At 35.6% G+C, this 21,324-nt stretch overlaps 1 protein-coding gene across 2 annotated transcripts in view; it reads left to right on the top strand.

Moving 5' to 3' along the window:
- LOC106126890 (SH2 domain-containing protein 4B) overlaps positions 1-21,324 on the top strand; it is a 41,753-nt gene that overhangs the window by 19,699 nt on the left and 730 nt on the right. For both annotated transcript variants that reach the window (XM_013324798.1, XM_013324797.1), the window contains exons 2-9: positions 12,899-13,013; positions 15,915-16,034; positions 18,193-18,366; positions 18,839-19,060; positions 19,406-19,577; positions 19,823-19,930; positions 20,132-20,239; positions 20,906-21,100. In XM_013324798.1, the coding sequence (XP_013180252.1) occupies positions 12,909-13,013; positions 15,915-16,034; positions 18,193-18,366; positions 18,839-19,060; positions 19,406-19,577; positions 19,823-19,930; positions 20,132-20,239; positions 20,906-21,100 (1,204 nt within the window). In that variant the 5' untranslated portion in view covers positions 12,899-12,908. The remainder of the gene's footprint in view (positions 1-12,898; positions 13,014-15,914; positions 16,035-18,192; positions 18,367-18,838; positions 19,061-19,405; positions 19,578-19,822; positions 19,931-20,131; positions 20,240-20,905; positions 21,101-21,324) is intronic.

Genomic DNA, 21,324 nt, shown 5'->3' with positions numbered 1-21,324 from the left:
GGAAGAGAACAACAGAAGAAGAAACTCGTATTTTTTTTGTATACAGCATGTCCCAAAATTCAACGATAAAACGGTAATGGTGTATAGCCAAGTCGATAACTACAGGGGGAAAAATACTAAAAAAAAATCCAACTCTTTTTGTTTAAAAGTTACATTGACTTTTGTAACTTTTCTTATAATTTGATACCCTCCACCATATGTTTAGACACTTTGGCTACAAATATGAACATATTCCTGCATTCTTTTTTTTGTATTAGCGACCTAAGTACCATAGCTATTAATGCTGTATACGGTTTTTAAAAGTATGACCAAAACTGTAAACAAAGTTTTTTACTGTACTGCAAAAAAAAATTGCAATAGAGGGTGTTTTATTAAAATAGTAAGTGTTCATATTTTGCTGGAAGAGTCAACGTGTAGTATATTGCATTGTCAACGGGATAAAATTCCTTATATCAATCGTCAATGGGAGTGGAATTTCTAGTAACTAGTTGATCAATGTAAGCAAGCTTTCTGTTCTACACTAAGTAGAACTGTGTACTGTCATCAAGGCTATATAGTCGACATCCGGTAATGCCTAATGACTTAATAGTCCCCCGGCAAATAAATGGCAGTTTGCTTCATTTAAAGATAAAATAAAATCGGTTAACACGTAATTAAATTTGCGTTATGATGACGTTCGAGTAATTATTTTGACATTGTTTTATAATTAATATTCACATAATGAATTATAAAAAATTAAAAAGTAACACACAGATTATGGTTTAGGCGACAAAGCTTTATTGAATTAACACATTCCATGCTATTACGATTTTCTGTTATGAGTGTGAACTTGCATATAGAATTTGTTGGTACTGAAAGTGTTAAAGTTTAACGCATATATGTCAGCTCCTCGGCTACCCACTTGAAATTTCTGGAAGATAACGTAGGGTACCTACTTATTAACTTTTTTTTATTTCGGGCAGATGGAGTCGTGGGCGACAGCTAGTGTTGTTATAATTACATACACTAGTAATGAGTTTTGTATTATAATTTAAATTCCAAGTTTTACGAGCATTTGTATGTTGACTTCCTTGCACATGTATAGATATAGATTAGCGGAAAAAGCATCGTAGTTATGTGTTAATGACTACGCTATCAAAGATATGCGTTAATTGCTATGTTCCGTGTCGTGCGAACACACATATATGTATGTGAATGTTATGTACATCTTAATATGTTTTATACAGAGAATTGAAACATGTTTAATGGACAAGATTCTTTTAAGTCACTTGTACATCTTATAAATATAAAATTAGCGCCGGTGGCTCAGGTGTTAAGCACTTGACTTATAATCTGCAGCTCCTGGGTTCGAATCCCGCTATGTACCACTGTGTTTTCGATTTACATATGTATGTGAAGTCATGGAATACTGAGCCAGCGTGGTTGTCTATGGTCTTGTCACCCCTAATTTTTTTTCTTTAAGGTTGTCAAAATCGAAAAATATCGTGCTATATTTAAACTAGCATAGGAATAAAATATTGAAAACCTTTAAACAATATCTTTTTTAAATTAGATCAGCTTTAAAAATAACTCGGCAATAAATCTCAACATGTGTTAATGGCCTCATGCGGTCCGACACAATTCCGATACCATTTAGATGCCAGGCAAGTCGTCAGCCTAGAAACAAGACATCTCACTGACCGATTGAGCTGGCTATCTCGCATTTTTCTAGCATACATGTGTGGGAAATCTATATATATATATAATTCTTCTGTGAGTGTGTATGTCACTGAACTTCTCTCAAACGACTGGACCGATTTTGATGAAATTTTTTGTGTGTGTTCAAGGGGATCTGGGAATGGTTTAGATTCACAATTTTCATCAAATATTAACTTCATATTAATTTATTCAAATTAAAGACGTGTAGACAGGACAACGTCTGTAGGGTCCGCTAGTCTATATAGGAATTTGTTGTGACCTGTATTGGGATTGCTGTAAGAAAATGTGAAATCTAGATGTAAAAATATATTACCTTTAGTGTGAAATTAGTATTTTTCTTTCGTTCGAAATGAATATTAAATGTACAGTTAATATTCATAAATTTTTGGACAAAATAACGATTTACGAAACTTATAAAAGATGAGGTAATTTTTACAAACTTGTTTTTGATTTGGAATGAATTTTTAATTACTAATATTATAAATTCGAATGTTTGGATGTATGGATGGATGGATGTTAGAACGTATCTGCAGAACGGCACATTGGATCTCGCTGATATTTGGCAAAGATGACATAGTCTATAAAAACATATAGACTGCCAATTAAGTTTGTTTTTTTAATTCCGCGCGGATGGAGTCGTAGTCGACAGCTTTACATGCATTTATGGACCACCATAAGTACTGGGTTCGTTGGACGACTGTTTAGCGTTCGCGTTTACGCAATTACTGAGTTTAATAAAAATACTGTTGCGGTGGCGTTAACCTGTGTTGTAATAAAAATAACTGCATTTATAAAATGCGGGTGATGACGACATGTACTGGCGTCACAACGATTGTCATGTTGCCTTGTTCTAACTTCAAGTACCAGTTGATAAAGAGTTGCTAATAAGTTTTATAGCCTTACATAACCTCTGATACCTAAAATTGTATTTATTTCTATTTTTAAAGAGCATTCCTGTTGTGAATATAAAGTAGGTAAAAAGTTTCCGAGTTGCATTTTTGACACTGTAAATTTAAATTACACGATATAGGTAGACTGTTTTATGATGAATTTAATAAACATTGTTTTTTTGTTCGTGATTTGGAACGTTGGGTTTCAAAAAAGTTTCTGATGATGTTTCTAAAGTCATTTTTCTGAGAATATTCAACGATAATTTGATGCAATTCATTCATCCATATATTTCTTTAATACGGAAGATGGTGGAAGGAAGTTCTAGTAGAATACACACAAGTGAGAGGCATTTTTTTTAAATAAACCAAAATTAGTACCGTTATTGATTTAAGTATAGTCTTTATAGTTTATGAGACCATAAAATCGTCCGTATTTATTAGGTTGGAACGAATTGTTACTTTTTCTATGTCAACATTCATGTTCGACCCATTGTCAGTGTGTTAGTTTACACTATTTGATACTAGGGTAAGCATTATTACTAGAATATGTTTATCAATGTATGAAGGTCTTCCTACATAGCTTTGTCTTGAATTGGAGTACCAAAATTATTCCATCGCCCTTTAAAGAACAATTACGTTTTGGATTGTTCTGTCTTTATATCGGTTCAACTTAAATCAAATGTTTTAAAATGTTAATTAAAAATAGTGTGGGTTAGCAAAAATGGTTTGAGATCTGTGTGGTATATTTGCCATTATTTTGTTGTGGTGCGTGTTACGCGGAACGCAGATTAACACGTTAGCTGCCATCGGACTATATGACCGACAAGCTAATGTTTCAATCAGGCCGTGTCGGACTATGTGTCCGACAAGCCATACTTCTATTCAACACCTCGCTGTGGCTTGTCGGACGCTTTTTAATTGTTGTATACAGCGTGACCCGCAAGGCCCCATAAAGCTAATAAACCGCGGGTCAATTTTTTTCGTTTTTTCGAAAAATCATTCTGGCAGCTAACGTGTTAATTGTGTTGTGTGTATTTCACAAAATTATGTTACTGGCTGTAGCCCTTGACTCTCGTGTAATTAAAAAAAAATAATTAGTCTATGTCTTCTTTCAAAATGTGTTCATCTATCCTTTATATCAAGTTCCGTTGATATATTGCAGATACCGTTTAACAAACGTTTAAAGTAAGATTGTAAAGTCATTGTATCATCGCATAACGTAAACAGATCAAGGTTCATATTTTATAGTACTGGTTAGTTCCAGATATGCCAAATTATAATGGTCATGGGAATCAATTATTAAGACGTAAATTTAAAATTTAATAAATGGTTTTGTTTGAGAGAGAAGAAACTATATTAGTACTTTTGTACATGCTTTGGAAACGATATCATCTTTTTACTCTAAGATAATATTTTACAAAGTTGAAATGTGATATTGAATATAGACATATAGTCTTAAATCTATGATATAAATATGTTTTGTTTTAGACTAGTTTAACATAGACTTTATATTGTGCACTTTAACTTTACCATGCCTAAAAAACTATAATGCTTAATACATGTTTTTGAGTATATTCGTTTAAATAACCCGGAAATTATATTCTTGGATTGTAGCCATCAAGTTATATGCCTTTTGCATTTGTAAATTTTATTGGCAGCATTCGCTGGAGTTCATTGACACAGTTGCGTCGAAACAGGGACACGTTTAGGTGTTTTACGTGTCTTGATTAACAATTTATGGGTTTTTAAACGAAACGGTCGTTTTGACTTATAAGGGTTGCCAGGATGTAATTTTAATTTTACCATGAGTAGAATTACGCATGCTTTTGGCAGTAAACCCGATTTACGATGAAAAATTATTTTACTATTGCGAAGCTACACTATCCTCGCTGTATATATACACTATATTATATGTATTTATACTAGGTTTTTTTTTAATCGCGCGGACGAAGTACCAGAAACTGCTAGTTATAATAAAAATATCTAATTAAAGGAGAAAATGGATGGATAAAATAACAAAGACCAAAAAATGACATCCTGATTTTTTTGTGGCAGCTCACACGATTTTCGTTATATAATTCAAGTAATAAAAGTTAAATTGGCTTTTGTTCTTAATTTTGACATTAATTGTTTCCTTTGTGAGTGCATTTTTATGGCGTTATGTAACTGGCACTATATAATTTGTCATGAGAATATTTTAACTTTCATTTTTTTTAATTTGTTTTTTTTTTACATTAGTAGTGTAAGGTCATCTTTAGAAAGTATATTTCGTATTGTCAAATTAATGGAAATGACAAATTATATTTAAACATGTCACTGGCTGACAATATTTATTATTTGGGGTTTGCTATTAAATTAGTCAAACTTTCGTGGGACATTATAATAAACTTATATAAAAACGGCTAAACACTCACGTATATTCGTCCGGTGGCGGCACCGACTAGTTTCGAGCCCATCGGGGGCCCTTCATCAGGGTGAGTGGGACTGGTATTATTTTGCGGACGCGTCCCGTCGTTCTGATGAAAGGCCCCCGATGGAGTCGAAACTAGTCGGTGCCGCCACCGGACGAATATACGTGAGTGTTTAGCCGTTTTTGTATAAGTTTACTAGCCGTCGCTCGCAACTCCGTCCGCGCGGAATTAAAAATAGATGTTAGCCGATTCACAGACCTACTCAATAGGCTCAGGAAATTTTATGAGAATCGGTCAAGCCGTTTCGGAGGAGTATGGAAACGAAAATAGAAATGTTATAAATGTCAAGTAAAATAAATTATTCAAATAGAGTTTTATTTATTTGCTTAGAAATAAAAATAATAATAATATAAGTAGATTAAGTTATGTTACATTCTTTCTAATTTATTTAAATACTAGCAATCGCCCGCGACTCCGTCCGCGTGGATATATAAAGAAACTTAATATATAGGTTAGTTAAATAAAAAGCAGCTCAAGGCATAAACTCGAAAAAAAATTGAATAAAAAGTATCCTATCTCTCTCCTGGTTCTAAGCTACCTCCTCACCAATTTTCAGGCATATCGGTAAAGCCGTTCTTGAGTTATAAATAGTGTAACTAACACGACTTTAGACGATATATAGATTTAAAGCAATGGGAAAAGAAACTAGAGACATAATGTTTGAATCTTAATACATAATAAAAGTGTGTGATGCAATTTGATTGTCAGAAGATTGTATAATTCAATGATAGTTATAACAGCATTTGTTTGAGTTGTTACAACATTCTCAGGTTGTTTCAATGTGTTATTGGATGGAGGTAAAAGATGAGTAACCAGAAATGTGCCACTATTGTCTAATCTTACTAATATTATACATGCAAATGTTTCGAGTGTATCTTGAAAACGGCTGCATGGATCTCGCTCAAATTTGGCATAGACGTAGAACATAATCTAGAAGGACACAGGATAATTTATGATTTTTTTTAATTGCGTAAAGTTGCGGGCGAAAGCTAGTGTCTTATAGTATATTACGAAATGCAATGTTTTTTTAAATCTATCACAATTGTGTAATAATAAATCGCAAAAATAAAGCATTTCTATTTGTCAGAGTCCTAGCACTTCTCTTATTACACATAGCTTTTGACCGCGACTTCGTCCGCGCGGCTTTAAAAAAAGAAAAACTAAGTAATTTGCCTTCCAGACTATGTTCTACATCTGTGCCAAATATCACCGAGATTCGTTAGAGTAATAACAAACATCCATCCATCAATTCATTCACCCATCTCAATTTTCGCATTTATAATATTAGTAAGATTAGTCGGTTACATCTACTTTTAAAGTTGTATTTCTTTAGTATTTTAACAATTTGGTATACAAATCTTTTAGTGTGAATTCCAGGTTAAATATAACGTTTTAACTAACTAGTAGAAGTTTTAAGAAAGCTGCGAGATGCGATTTGGTTTCGAACTGTGACATCGCACATAACCTCTAATTCGTTTCGCTTGCTCGACACACTTTCGAGCGTACGCGCCTTTTGTCTCCCGCCAAATTTGTCACTGACAGCGCGCGTCTTTGTTGCAAAAATGGGGCAAAGGTATTGCCTGTACTGCCAAGTAATTTTTTAGAATTTTTAGTGAATAAAATTTGACACAAAGTAACTTTCTACAAGTCTTTAGTTCTGTATATTTTAGCAGTATATTGTAATTCGTAGGACATCAAAATATGATGAAGGAAATTCGTCAAATTTAATAAAAGGTGTAGTGTTTTTACTCCAAGGATGTTGGATTATCTCATCAATAACGCTTTTATTATATAAACAATTTTAAGCTTGCAGTGGCCTAAAATAAAAAAAAAAAACAAACTTGTATAGCAGTAAGTGGCATACAGAGACGATGACACACTGTCAGAGAAAGGTACTGTTGAATACTGCTGTGTTTACACGGACATCTTTTCACCCGACTCCCGAATCTCGGCCAAGGCATTTACAAGGTCATTTTTTTTACGAGGGGAAATGCACAAGGTCTTTACTTAAATAAGTCATTCGTATATAGAGTCTTATTGAATTCTCAATAACATTTATATTTAATCTAATCAACTAGTTTACGAAAGTTTTTTTTTATTTTTTTTAATAAATTACCGAAATGGGTAGCAAATCAATGTCCTTGACTATAAATTAACGTATAAAGGATGTTTAGAATTTGCAGTAATTTCCGATTAAAGAATTGTCTCACCTTATAACTTACTACACTCTTAAGCAAAGTTACTTTTAAAAAATCGCAATGTTCAATTTAACATACTAAACAAAACAAAATTTAATTTATTTGAGTCACGCAATTCTTTTTGTTGTTTAACATAAAGCTGTGCGAAGTTTCGACCTAAATTCTGACAAAAGACGACCGCCATGTTAATTAAGATAAATCTAGAGCATACTTCTTTTATTTATGTAAGTAAGTTTGTATGCGTGTAACGAATAAACTCAAAAACTACCGGACTGATTGCAAAAAATCTTTCACTGTTAGGAAACCACGGGTGATATAGGCTATTATTACTTTAAAATATTATTTCTGTGGGAACAAAGGTGAGTGCGTTTGTAATTTTATATTTTTGCGTGTAAGGAACAAACTCAAAAACTACTAGACCGATATCGAAAAATTTTTGTACCTTTACAATACCTTCCTAGAATAACATATGATGTTTTAAACGATCTAGATTTAGTATGAACATCTACACTAAGGCTAAAAGTTTGTAAGTATATTTGGTTATACTTAAAACATAATCTAATTTCATATGTGTTTTAATCCGTCTTACTTACGGTGAAGGAAAAAATCATAACGCGACCTACACATATCGGCGAAAAAATTCAAAGATATATGTAAAGTCAACCAGCACTGTGTCAGCTTGGTTGACTATAGTCTAGTGCCCTTTAACTTGGGTAGTCTTTGAGTCTCTATGGCAACATAATATGAGCTGGCAACTCATAACTTAAATTGTTAACATTTAGACTTGCTTTGTTAAAGTTGATATTTAATACGTCCTTGCGTTTGAAAATATTGATATATTTTAACCGATCGTAAGAGAAACATTGATTGTATTTGAAAAATGTAAGGTCGTAGAATTAAATAATATGCAAGAGAAAATCTTATACGAATATAATTATTAATTCATGGTTAAAATATAAAAAAGGGTGTTGCAAAATAAGTTTAAATATGCCAACTCAACTTATTAAATAACATAAAAAATGTATAAAGGTTCAATCGTATAACGTAATGTACACCAGTACCGGCTTATCGTTGAATTTTGGAACACGCTGTATATTCCACCCACATACATACTCATTACATGTTCAATAAGTGCTAAGTACAGTCTGTGTCAATAGTTCACTTCTTTGTTTACAATTGACCTACTGTATACTAATTACTCTGTGGGCGTTGTTGCGAGAGTCAAGGGCGATCGTGTACATTCAAACAAAGAAATGATATGTAAAAACATGTGTTTTAAAAATTTCTTTTTTTCTAATGGCTTTTTATTGAAAGGTTGGCAGTAATGTCCGCGATGTTGTTCCCGGATGTTTCTTACCCTTGATTTTTTTTTGATAACGATTTTAGCCAGCGTTATTAACATAATGCTGGTCATATTTTTCGTGTCGCAAAAAATGTCCTAAATATGCAACCTTTTTTCGATGGTTCACGATTCTTTTTAACGTGCTTATTGTCTTCTATATGAACTTGTGTGGTTTTAAATTTTGTTTCAACATTGCATTACTGGTTGAACTACTGCACTAAAATTATCTCAAACCGTATCCAACTTGCTCTGCTTTTGGTCGACTGGTCGACCCCGAATGTACATAAAATGTACAATTTTCTCATGAGATTTTACAACTTGAATACTAAACATAAGTGTACGTACTTGCAATGTTAAAGCTCGATTCTAGGGTTGTCACATTGACTAAATAAAAACTGGATTTATTATCTAATATAAGAAGATTTGCATTTCTCCCTCTTGCAAAGTTTAAGTACTACGAACTAATATATTTATATTTACCTACACCAATGCTAAATAACTTTACAAAAATACTTAAACCAATGTAAAGATAAATGAGAGAATAATATCGACATTAAGCATTAGAAAAGAAGAGTATTAAGTTATAGAAATACTTTATTAAGGCGTTTATAAAGTTTGCATTCTACTTTAGAGTTTTTTGGCAGCCCTAACTCGAGCTAAACCTGTCCTATCAAGTATTTCAAGTCACCTTCACTTTTAAACGCCTTAGCTATTATCGTGGCGAGTGGTGCAACGGTTGGTCACGACTCGCCTTTGTCTGCTGGCCTCGTAAGCTCTGCTTGTTCTACTGACTATAATGCTCTGTAGCATAACGTGTCTACAATACAATTACTCTGTGGTACTGCACTGTGTGCATGTTTCTTTTTATTTATCGTTTTCATATACATTTATTTACATAATAATTACAGCTTTTCTTACAATAAAGCTTTATGTACGGAATTTGATGTAATAAGAGTTAAACTTGCATCCCACTTAGGGTTGAATGTCAAATAGCAATATTGCTATGACAAATTATCGACTAAATTGCATCAGAGTCCTCGACTGTACTTTGTATATAATACATGTATGTCGTTATGAAATCCTTTTGAATCCTATATACGCTAATGATATTACTACAAACATAATGATTCACAATTAGAGATACATTAAGCGATATTAATATTACTGCAATGTTCTCGTTGCATTAACAAATGAATTAACATCTCTCATACATGTTTCATGATTGCGTCGATGGCTCAGGGGTTGTCAAGGGGGTCACTTGACTTGCAATCTGCAGATCCTGGGTTCGAATCCCGCCATGTACCAATTTCTTTTTCGATTTCCGATTTACATTTGTACATTTATCTGATGTTCTTACGATGAAGGAAAACATCTTGATGTAACCTGTACCTATCTGAGAAATTCAAAGATATGTGTGAAATCAACCCGTAATGGGCCAGCGTGGTTGACTATTTCAGTCACCCATAACATAGGTTAGGTTCCGTGCCCCTCATTGGGGACGTATAGTGAGTTAATGATGACATGTTTCTTCGTTAGTTTACACTGCGGTAACATTGTCAAGAACTTTGAAATCTTTGTTCTCTTTGTAGAAAAGAAGTAACACGGTTCATAGTAGAAACTAAGGCTTTATAATCTGTTTACGTAACGTCTTGCACATGTATAAAACTTATGTTACATATTATAACAACTCTCTTTGTTATGTTATTCATCGTTATAAGTTACTAACTGTCGTCCGCGACTCCGTCCGCGCAGGATTAAATATAATAACTTAAAAAGTAACTCACGTGTTTGTGAAATTTAACAAGATCCGTTGAGTTGTTCCGGAGATACCTTCTAACGAAAATCCATCTAAACTTTCGCATTTATAATATTAGTAACATGATCTTTTAAAAGTGACTTTTAATAAAGCTTATGACGAAGATTCTCAAACTATTTTTTATAGACCTTTACATATTATTGTTTCTTTTTTAATCTTTGATAGCTTTGTAACAGACGAAGCAAGTCTCGACCGGCATGGTTGAAATGAATTATTTATACTGCGCCTGCGCACGGCTTTGTATGCTCGATGCGTGTTGAACCTATTGTGTGGCGCTTTCTGGGAAGTGTGTACGATATGTATTCAAATGAAACAACGTGTAGGGATGTGAAACGAATTCAGAAATGTATACGTAAATGTAGACGTTTGTCTTTAGTCTTTAAATTTTAACGAGCTTTTATAACTTGGAGTTTTACGTAATTTTAAGCGGGATTAAAATAGAAAAACAATTGTACCATATAACACAGTTTTTATATGTTTTTGTGTTTTTTTTTGTGATTATAAGAAATTAACTTTTGCATGCGACTTCATTACCGCTGTATTATCTAGTAACGAGTACAGTCTATATTACTCTATGATAATTTAGCTTTTTAATGGTTTTTTTTTTCCAAATCGGTCTAGTAATTTTTGAGTTTATTTGTTACATCATCATCATCAGCTCACTATACGTCGCCACTGAGGGACTCGGAGCCTACCCTAAGTTATGGGTGATTAGGCCATAGTCAACCACGCTGGCCAAGTACGAGTTGGTTGACTTCACACATATCTTTGAATTTCTTCTCAGATATGTGCAGGTTGCATCACGATGTTTTCCTTCACCGTAATAACGTCCGACTAATGTACATATATAAATCAGAAATCGAAAAACACATTAGTACATGGCGGGGATTCGAACCCAGGACTTGCAGATTGCAAGTCAAGTGCTTGACCACTGAGCTACCGACGCTCTATTTGTTACATACATATGTACAAATATTTCATTTTAATAATATTAGCAGTTCGTGGTCCTTTGATTGATTTCATGACGTTTAGTAGTTGTGGAGAAAATAAACAAATTCCTTACACGTAAAGCATGTGAAGAATTGTTGTTTACGTGCGTTTTCCTTTGCTCAAGAAATGTTATCTGCTTCTTGTTACAAACCATGTTGTCTGTATGAGGGTGCGGATGTTTTGAACAGCCGAACGATTGAAATGCAATTTTAACACGCTTAAAATTTGTTATTAAGTTTTTTAATGTCATTGTCATTTACAACTAGACGCCCGACGACGTCCGTGCGTAATTAAAAAAAAAACTTCATAAGTAGTCTACGTGTTCTTCTAGTGGAGTGTCGGTGGCTCAGGAGCGTCGGTGGCTCAGTGGTCAAACACTTGACTTGCAATCTGCAGGTCCTGGGTTCGAATCCCGCCATGTACCAATGTGTTTTTCGATTTCAGATTTACATATGTACATTTATCCGACGTTCTTACGGTGAAGGAAAACATCGTGATGCTGCACATATCTAAGAAATTCAGAAGATATGTGTAAAGTGAACCAACCCGCACTTGGCCAGCATGGTTGACTATGGCCTAATCACCCTTAACTTAGGGTAGGCTCTGAGCCCCTCGGTGACGTGTTCTTCCAGACTATGTTCTATATCTGTACAAAATTACGTTAAGATCTGTTGAGACGTTTTAGAAATGACTTTTAACAAACATCCATCCTAACATTCGCATTTATAATATTAAATAGGAACCCTTTAATCTGATTGATTATTTTTAATTTGAATTTAATGACACAAATAGTAATTCTTTACCCTGTCGTTTACAATATCCTGGTTGTAATAGAAAAAAAAGTTAAGTCCATATGTGTTAAACGAAATGCTAGAAGGTTAACGTCTTTAACACACGTTAAGTTTATGCGGAACTAAAAGATAATTTGTACTTAATTACACATTTACGACTAAAGGAGGATATGGAAGTAAACTAATTAATTGGTTTCTTTTAGTTCGTATACAATTATTTATCTAACAAAAAATACAATACTAGATAAAGAATTACGTGTTTGTAATTTTGGCCTTAACATTCGTATTCGACTAGCTGTCGTCCGCGGTTTTATACGCGCGGAATTATAAAACAATTAAGTAAGCAGCCTATATGTTCTTCCAGACTGTACTCTACATTAATACCAAATTTCAGCAAAATCCGTTTCATCCATCTAAACATTCGAATTTATAATATTATTAAGATTTTTTTATTAGTGGCCAGTATTATTAGTGATGCTAATTCGTATTTTAAACCTTATTATAAGGTTAATGACCTTTTAATGAATAATTAAAAAGAACAAATTCTTTGTCTGAGTATCATTAAAATGTATCGTGCAATTTAAATAATCTATACTTAATTAGTTTACATACATTAGTTAAGTATATAATTTAAGGGCTTAATTAAATCGTATAACAAATCAGTTTTATTTCTTATATAATAATATATTGTTTGTTTGTCAGGGTTGTCACCATGTTGCAGCAAATCCTGCGCGACATGTGGGTAGACCCGGAGATCCTCGCTGAACTCGACGAGACGCAGAAACAGACGCTGTTCTGCAAGATGCGTGAGGAACAGGTAACGCTATATTTTATTAACACCTTAATAACTAGTTGTCGCCCACGACTCCGTTTGAGCAGGATTAAAAAAAATGCTGAATAGATGTTTCAAGGTAACTCCAGAACAGCTCAGTTGATCTCAATTAAATTAGCCATAGACGTAGAACATATTCTGGTAGAACACAATTAAATTAAATTAAATATTTTTTTAATTCCTTGCGGACCGAATTGCGGGCGAAAGCTAGTTCGATATAAATCATTCGCTTACGTTTTCAAGAAAGTATTTTAATGAAATTCTGTCGTATCCAGTGGAAGCAGGACTTAAAGTATATAATTAATACTTTCTAGTAAGCTGACATTGATTCAAGTATTAAGTTATATCTGGATACGCTTTAAGTGCTTTCTTGATATAGAAAGCCTATAATCTAAGCTAATGATGCTAGAAATTAATATTATATTTGCCTATAGCTATAATGTTTATAATTAAATGCTAAAGTGGCAAAGTAAAGGAAAGGCTGCTACACTCAGAAACTTTTTTTTTTACTAAAAATAGTAGCAGATTTTTTTGGAAATTTACTAATATTACTTTTACCATTTCAACTAAGCTCTAGCTTGTGCTAGGATATGATTTACGATAATAGTCGAATGGCGGGATTCCAACCCCCGACCTCGTGATCGGAAATCCGTATCCTTAACCATTAGGCTACTGACGCTTTTAAACTTTAATTTAAGACTGAGGATATATTTTAGTGTAGGTTCAATGTGAGTGTTAGCAGTAGAGTAACTATAACATCCCTTAGTGTGGTACTTAATAATAATATAAGTTCTTTCGATGTAATTAAAATTAAATATTTAATATAGATCTAGTTGGACAGCACCTTTATTTTTACAATTACCACGTTCCAGGCTATTTCAAGCCATTTTCACGGCGTCAGTTTTTTTTTCTATTTGATTTCGTTTTTTTTTTATTCTAACAATAAATATTACGTGTTATTTTTAGAGACTGTATTTCAAGGACGGTTTGCGGTTTTGATAAAATAAAGTGTAGATTGATTTCTTTGTTACATTCCATTCTTAGTTTCTTGTATTCATGGTAATATAGTCAAGAAATTCGCTTCTTAGAACCGAATATTGTAGAACAAACTGCCAACAGTCGGCCTAGCACGATTATTTATGTAGCGCGTAAGGTCTGGGCGAAGTTGTGCGACCATTACAGGCGCCAGGAATACAGCGCCCGATCGCCATAGCCGACAGAGCTGCCCCATTATATCGGATGTTTGCAGGAATGTCGGAAATGTTAAAACAACCCCTTATTATTTGGGATAGCGCCTTATTATCGTCAATTATGTCAAAATTAGTATGAGATTTTTAGTTAACTTTACACTCGATATTATCACCATGACATATTTTCGATTTATTGCCTTTGTTAGTGTCAAATGATACCATAATGGCTAGTAAACTCCACGACTGTATACATTCTATCCTGTGAGTCAACTCGTATGAGTCAGGACAGGAATGCAACTGTCGTTGTGGAGTTCTTTTTAACCGATTAGACTCAATACGGTTGTGCTTATTTAAGATTCTATTTCTAACTGCGATTTTTTATCGATATGTTTTTGTTCAAGAAATAACTTTCAAGTCAAGAATAAGGTAAAGGGATATCTCATTTTAATTAATTATCAGATCGAGAATGTAAATGTTATTTATAAAGCTATTTAGGATGATTAATAAAATAAAAGTTAATGTTAGATTTTCTTCATTATGTTTTTTAAACTCTTGTTATTAAACAATTAATCCAATGAGATTTATATGTTTTATTTAGTATAACGTAGATATGAAGGACCATACAAAATATATTAACAATTGTATGTACAGTCCAACCTGGATGAGTTCGAGTCCGACGGACCGTAATATTGTTCTCGCTTATAGAGGTTTCTCTCTAACCCGAGAACAATGATTCTCGCGTATACAAGATATCGCTTATCAAGTTCTCGATAATTCAGGCCTGACTATATTTGTATTGTAAAGTTAAGACTATACAGTATATACAGTTTAAGTATAACCGGAACAAATGCTAAGTAGAGTCAGCTCTACTTATTATTGTAGACTAGCTGTCGACCGTGACTCCGTCCGCGGAGTATAATTAAAATAGTGGCATAATACTGTGCTAAATTTCATCCAGATCCGTTCAGCCGTTCTGGTGATATCTTCTAACAAACAAACATCTAAACATTCGTATTAAAGTAAAATTTTTGTGTTCTTGTTTGTCAAAAGGTCAGCACAGTAATTTTTTATTTATAGATATTAGTCTTACTTCTTAGTATTATAATATTATAAATGCGAGAGTTTAGATGGATGTATGGATCGTGCTGAAATTTGGCATAGATGTAGAATAGTCTAGAAGAAACATACTTATTAAGTTATTTTATATTCCGCGCTGACGGAGTCGCGGGCGACAGTTAGTATATTATAATTCTGAAATGTCTATTTATCAATGTCCTAATTTATTAATGTTTCCGTCCGGCGCCATTTGCTATCGTCAGTATTAAGACCGACTTCGACCGCAGCATCCTCTGATAACAAGCATTGACGTCCGCCTACTGAGCTCCTGATTGTCTTTATCTCTAACGTCGTTATAAACATTACGTCTCTGTTATCTGCAGAGAAAATATTGTATAATCTTTGTTGTGTTACAGATTTATACTTAAGTAACTGTCGCCCGCGACTTCGTCCATGTAGAGTTACGTTTCTAAATATAAATATTTACCGTGGGTTTTTGAGAGCAAAATCCACGATTGAAACATTCTTTTTTTGTTATCTCTATTTTATCATAGAGACAGGCGTAAATGTCTCAGAAACTCACGGTTAATGACTTATTATTATTAGGTTTTAAACGTTCACGTTGTGCGTTTGTTTTCAGGTGCGTCGCTGGCGTGTGTGGGACGACAAAGTGAGCAAAGAAGACACGGATAAGCCAAAGTATGAAGCTAACGGGAAAAAGCACGTGCAGTTCCTTAAGGGGGAGGATGGTGAACCCTGGGTAAGTGTATTACTATATACTATGCGATAAGATATCAGTGGTAGAGTCTGCAGCAGCATGAATCGCCAGCTGGACCGATGGAATACCACGACCACACAAAAAGGCGCGAAATGGAAGTACCTAATTCCTCATTTGACTGATGATTATGTGTTTTTTTATATCAAAAGCTGGCAATCGAGCGGGCGGCCACCTAAAATGGCTGAAATAGCGAAGTGACCGTTGCCCATAGACATACACAATTGCATATGCGTTGCCTACCTTTAATCGACGGCGGAGAAGATGCACAGAAAGAAAACATTTCTATGCATCCTCTCATCCAGAAAGTCTACTTCCACTTCCTTTCCTTATTAGAAAAAGGTGGGAAGGGAAAGAGGGCTAAAATAAGGCCTACAGGACAAATTGTAGGTAAAGGCTAAATGTGGTCTATTATGTTACATATTAATATCATATCATAGATTATAAAATTACTATAAAATAAATAACTATAAAATTATGCAAACAAATATATAAAATACACTAAATCTTAACTAATATTAAATAAATAAATAATAATAAGAGGAAGTTGGTTTGTAAATGACATGCAATAATACACCTTATCCCGTCTCTTTTAAGTTGTATTTTGGACCTCACTGACGTCAGTTATAAAAAACTACATTCGTAATAAAGACGGATACATTCAACTGAAACATAAATAAGAAACAAGTTTTTTTTAACGGCTTAGTCTTACACAAGTAGACATATCTAGACTTAGAACACGTTTGTAAATTAGCAATTCATACGCGTAAATTGGCGCGAAACCTCGCAGCGATATCTGACCATAAACAATGATATAACATATGCGCGGGAAATTAGGCTAATGTCGGCGAAAGACGTTACTTGCATATGTAACGGTCAAGAAGTCGTTCTAGAACAATACGAATTTTCTGTTTACATTAATATAATTACGTAGCACGGTTCTCATGAACTTCGCAAGTAAGTAACCTGCTTTTTATACGCGTTATTTTAATATTTTTCACCAACATTTACTGTTACTTTTTATTGTTGTAGTTTTATTTTGTTACCGTAACGAAATTGTTAACCTAAAGTCTAAATAAAGTAAACTTATATAAAAACGGCTTAATACTAACTTATATTCGTCCGGTGGCGGCACCGACTAGTTTCGAGCCCATCAGGGGCCCTTAATCAGGGTGATTGGGACTGGTACTATTTCGCGGATGCGGTCCGTCGCCCACCTAGTCAGTGCCGCCTTCGGACGAATATACGTGAGTGTTTAGCCGTTTTTATATAAGTTTATTCTAATGTCTCACGAAAGTTTGAATAATTTAATGCTTTTAAGTATGTAGGTACTATAGTTTTGATATAGGCTCGTATAATTATAGATGCATGATGATGACGTAAAACTGACGCAAATAGGCTAATTCGTGTCATTATTTAAACTTTATCCTTCCCTTTAAAATTATATGCTCCATAACCTGTCGCCCGCGACTCAGTCCGTGCTGAATTACAAAACTTTAATTAGTACCCTATATGTTCTTCCAGGCTATGTTCTACATCTATGCCAAATTTCAGCGAGATTCGTTGAGCCGTACTGGAGATACCTTCAAAAAAACATCCGTCTATCTAAACGAAGATAAGATAACCAATTTGCGTGTAGTAAGCACAATTTTCAGATATTCTAAATTTAAAAATTTATGACAATTATTTGTAGACGACACTAGGAATATTCTTAAAAATTCCATTATTCAGGACAATATCTATAGTTACGTTTAAACTATGTTGACAATTTAATTGTTATAACATTACATAGCCTTGGTCTATTTTAACCGCGCCCCTCTATTATCTACCTACAACGTTATTGTCCTATATTTAACGTAATTGGTATAAAACACCAAGCCCAAGTGAGACAAGGTCATCTAATTCTAAACTGACGCAAATTATAAATATGTTAGGAATAAAATCCGACACTGTGCTGTATCGGCGCAACAGTAGCTTTATTAAAATGTCGACGCTTGTGTCACTAATCAATCTGACACTTGACTTGTAACGAAAGCCAAAGGATTCTAATAACGTTTAAAAATTACTATATTTTTTTAAAAGGTAACAAGCATATAAACAACTTGAAAAAAAAATACCCATAATTCTCTACATCTTTTCCCAGGTATGGGTTATGGGAGAGCATCCTAACGACCGTAGCATCGAGGATATCCTGGCAGAAGAAGCCCGTCAGCGCGCGTTGTCGCAAGCCTGCCAGGAGGCGCACCAGCTCAGGAAGTCTGTCGAGAAGGAGCTTACGCATCTCATTGAATTCCAGCCACTGGATGCCTTGGAACAGGTAATGTGTTACAGTGTTAAAATGTTTTTACAGTCAGATCATAGATGGCGCTGTACAATAACGCAATATACATAGATCGCGATTTTGAGATTCTGTGTCTATAGTGTTTTGAGGAACGTGATTTTATTTTACCCATGCAGTTAGATGTATTAATAGCAATCAGATAATAGCAACCGATCAAGCCGAGGTTCGGCCCTCTCGGGCACCCTTGAATCGGAATGCTAAACGCGTAATGAGTGACAGCCCAAGCCGAGATCCCCTCTCGGGGGCCCTTGAGACCAGTCACTCCATGGAGCGTCCACCTAAGCGATCTAAGAGCTCGGTGACCTCCCAATCCGGTAACTATAATGAAGTAACAGCCCGAGCCGAGGCTCCTGAGGGAGCCCTCGAGTTTTGTTACTCTTAAACGAGGTTCAGGCTATATTTTTTTAAGCAGATGAAAAGAATTGAGATGATTGATGTATTGTTACAGAAGTTCGATTTATCCCCAAAAAATGTTGACTCTCTAGAAGATACGCTAGATTTGTACTGCTCAGTGGACGAGCTGCGCGCGCGCATGGAAGAGTTGGGGCCTATGCCTTCGCCCAAGGATATAGACAAGGCTGAATACGACGCCATCAAACTTGATCTCAACAAGAACACAATGCATTTCAACTTCATTGAAGGCAAGCGGGACGTCAGAGATGTAATACAGGTTAGTTTTATGTTAGACAAGAAATTTATCACGTGTTGTATAGCTAACAATAAACGTCGACATGAAGAGATATTATCTTTAGCCTTATTAAGAGTGACAGAGAAAGAGGAATACTTTTATCTAACGAAACTTAAAGCACTTTTAAGACATTTATTCTAAGGTCTACATTCATTCTCGGTCTGTAGACTTTGGGGGTTATATAAAGTGCATTCGCTTCGCAGCGATTCCATAATGAACTTCAAAAATGTATGAAACTTACTGACTGAACTGAAGGAATTTCGTTGGTAAAGAGTGTAAAATATAATCCTTTTGCTGCTAAGCTGATAATCCTGGGGCGTGGTTTAGGAGTCAGGTCAGGTGGCAGACGGTGTGAGCCTGCGCGTGGCTGCGTGGGAGCGGCGCGTGGCAGCGGCACGTGCAGGTGACATCCTGCGCGGTCTGCGCGCGCGCCGGGCACGCACACTGCGCGACGCTCAACGCACCACGCACCACATGGACGCTGTCTGGAGAGAACAAGGTAACTAGACGAGACCAGGAGACTAGTAGCTCTTGTTCAGTTTCGTATACATCATCAATGGATGAGGCAAAAGACCTATTTAAAATAGAAGACGTTACCATCTTCTAGAAATGGAAAGACCAGGGCAGGTTTACAAAAGTGGTGTAAAACTTGTTTCTTCTTCCTTATAGGCAAGTTCTTTTTTCAGTGGTCTTCTGCCAGCTTGGTTCTTTCTGAAGTATTGATTTGATTTATTGTATTTCCAGAGCGTAAGGCTAAGGAAGCCGAGGCAGCTATGCGTGAGATAGCTCGTGCGGCCAGAGAGGCACACCGCCTCAGCGCAGAGATAGAGCCCCCGCCCTGCCCCTCGCAAGGTTAGTTAATTTCTTTATTGATCTTCCGGGTATACTGGATAGAGGTGTTGATATACTGGTTCTCGTAGTAGTACTTACCTACTCTGTGGTCAATCAAGATGGATGGAAGGGTACATCTGATGACTTTCAGATCAAGTTTTTCGTCGAGTACGAAAGGTCATTCGAAACTGTCTAAAACATTTTTGACTTTGTAAATTATAGCCGGCAGACCGCCAAACCGCGAAGCGGTGCTGGAGTGGTTCAAGACACACGAGCTGAAGAAGGGAGTCGGTCTCGACGAGAACAACAAACCCGTCGATTGGTTCCATGGTAATTATTTTAACAGAAACCTCTAATCTTCTCTCGCTCTGAGACCCTGGTACTTCCCCAGACAAAACCAAGAATTACAATCAAAGCTCTTTTTTCGTGAATTATAAGGTGGCAAACGATCGATTGGTGATTTAAATTCGCCAAGATAGCGAAGGGATATGCTCGTAGACATTTTGCAGATGTGTTGCCTGCCTTTATTCGATCAAAGAGCAGCAACAAGAGGATATCTCCCCCTCCTATGAGTATCTTACTCCATCTACTGTTTCAAGGAAAGACGGAACTAAAATTAGGTTTCCAGAACATACCCGCACATTCATCAGACGAATAACGGAATGACTTCATGTCTTTCTTTATTCTGGTTTATTATGACAATTTATTACTCATTTTTTTTATTTCGTCATCCCTAACTTACGTTAGAGCGTCTGTGGCTCAGTGGTCAAGCACTTGAGTTGCAATCTGCAGGTCCTGGGTTCGAATCCCGCCATGTACCAATGTGTTTTTAGATTTCCGATTTACTTTTTATGTATATTTATCCGACGTTTTTATGATGAAGGAAAACATCGTGATGCTGCACATATCTGAGAAGACAGTCACCCGTGACTTAGGGTAGAGGCCGAGCCTTCTTGAGCTGATGATTAACATACGAGGGTGTCGTGTTTGTGTCAGGCGTGATGTCGCGCGTGGAGGCGGAGCGCGCGCTGTCGGGGCGCGGCGCGGGCAGCTTCCTGGTGCGCGTGTCGGAGCGCGTGTGGGGGTACGCGCTCTCTTACCGCGCACAGGACCGCTGCAAGCACTACCTGGTGGAGGCGGAGCGCGGCTACCGGCTGCTCGGCGCCGCCACCACCACCCACACCTCGCTCGGTACTCTCCCTCACCCTACCTCACATACACTCAAATATCTCCATCTCCCTCTCACACATGCCATATTACATACTATCTGTCGCCCGCGACTTCATCCGCGCGGAAATAAAAAAAAACTACTGGTCGCAGCGTAGTTACATAGCCTAAAGTCTTCCTCTATAAATGGACTATCCAACAAAAAGATGAATTCATCAAATCGGGCCAGTAGTTCATGAGATTAGCGC

This window comes from Papilio xuthus, unplaced genomic scaffold (assembly GCF_000836235.2).
Source record: "Papilio xuthus unplaced genomic scaffold, Pxut_1.1 DF824992.1, whole genome shotgun sequence".
In the NCBI taxonomy this organism is placed as follows: Eukaryota; Metazoa; Arthropoda; class Insecta; order Lepidoptera; family Papilionidae; genus Papilio; species Papilio xuthus.
Note: the sequence above shows the minus strand (reverse complement) of the source record. Positions and strands in the feature narration are given on the sequence as shown.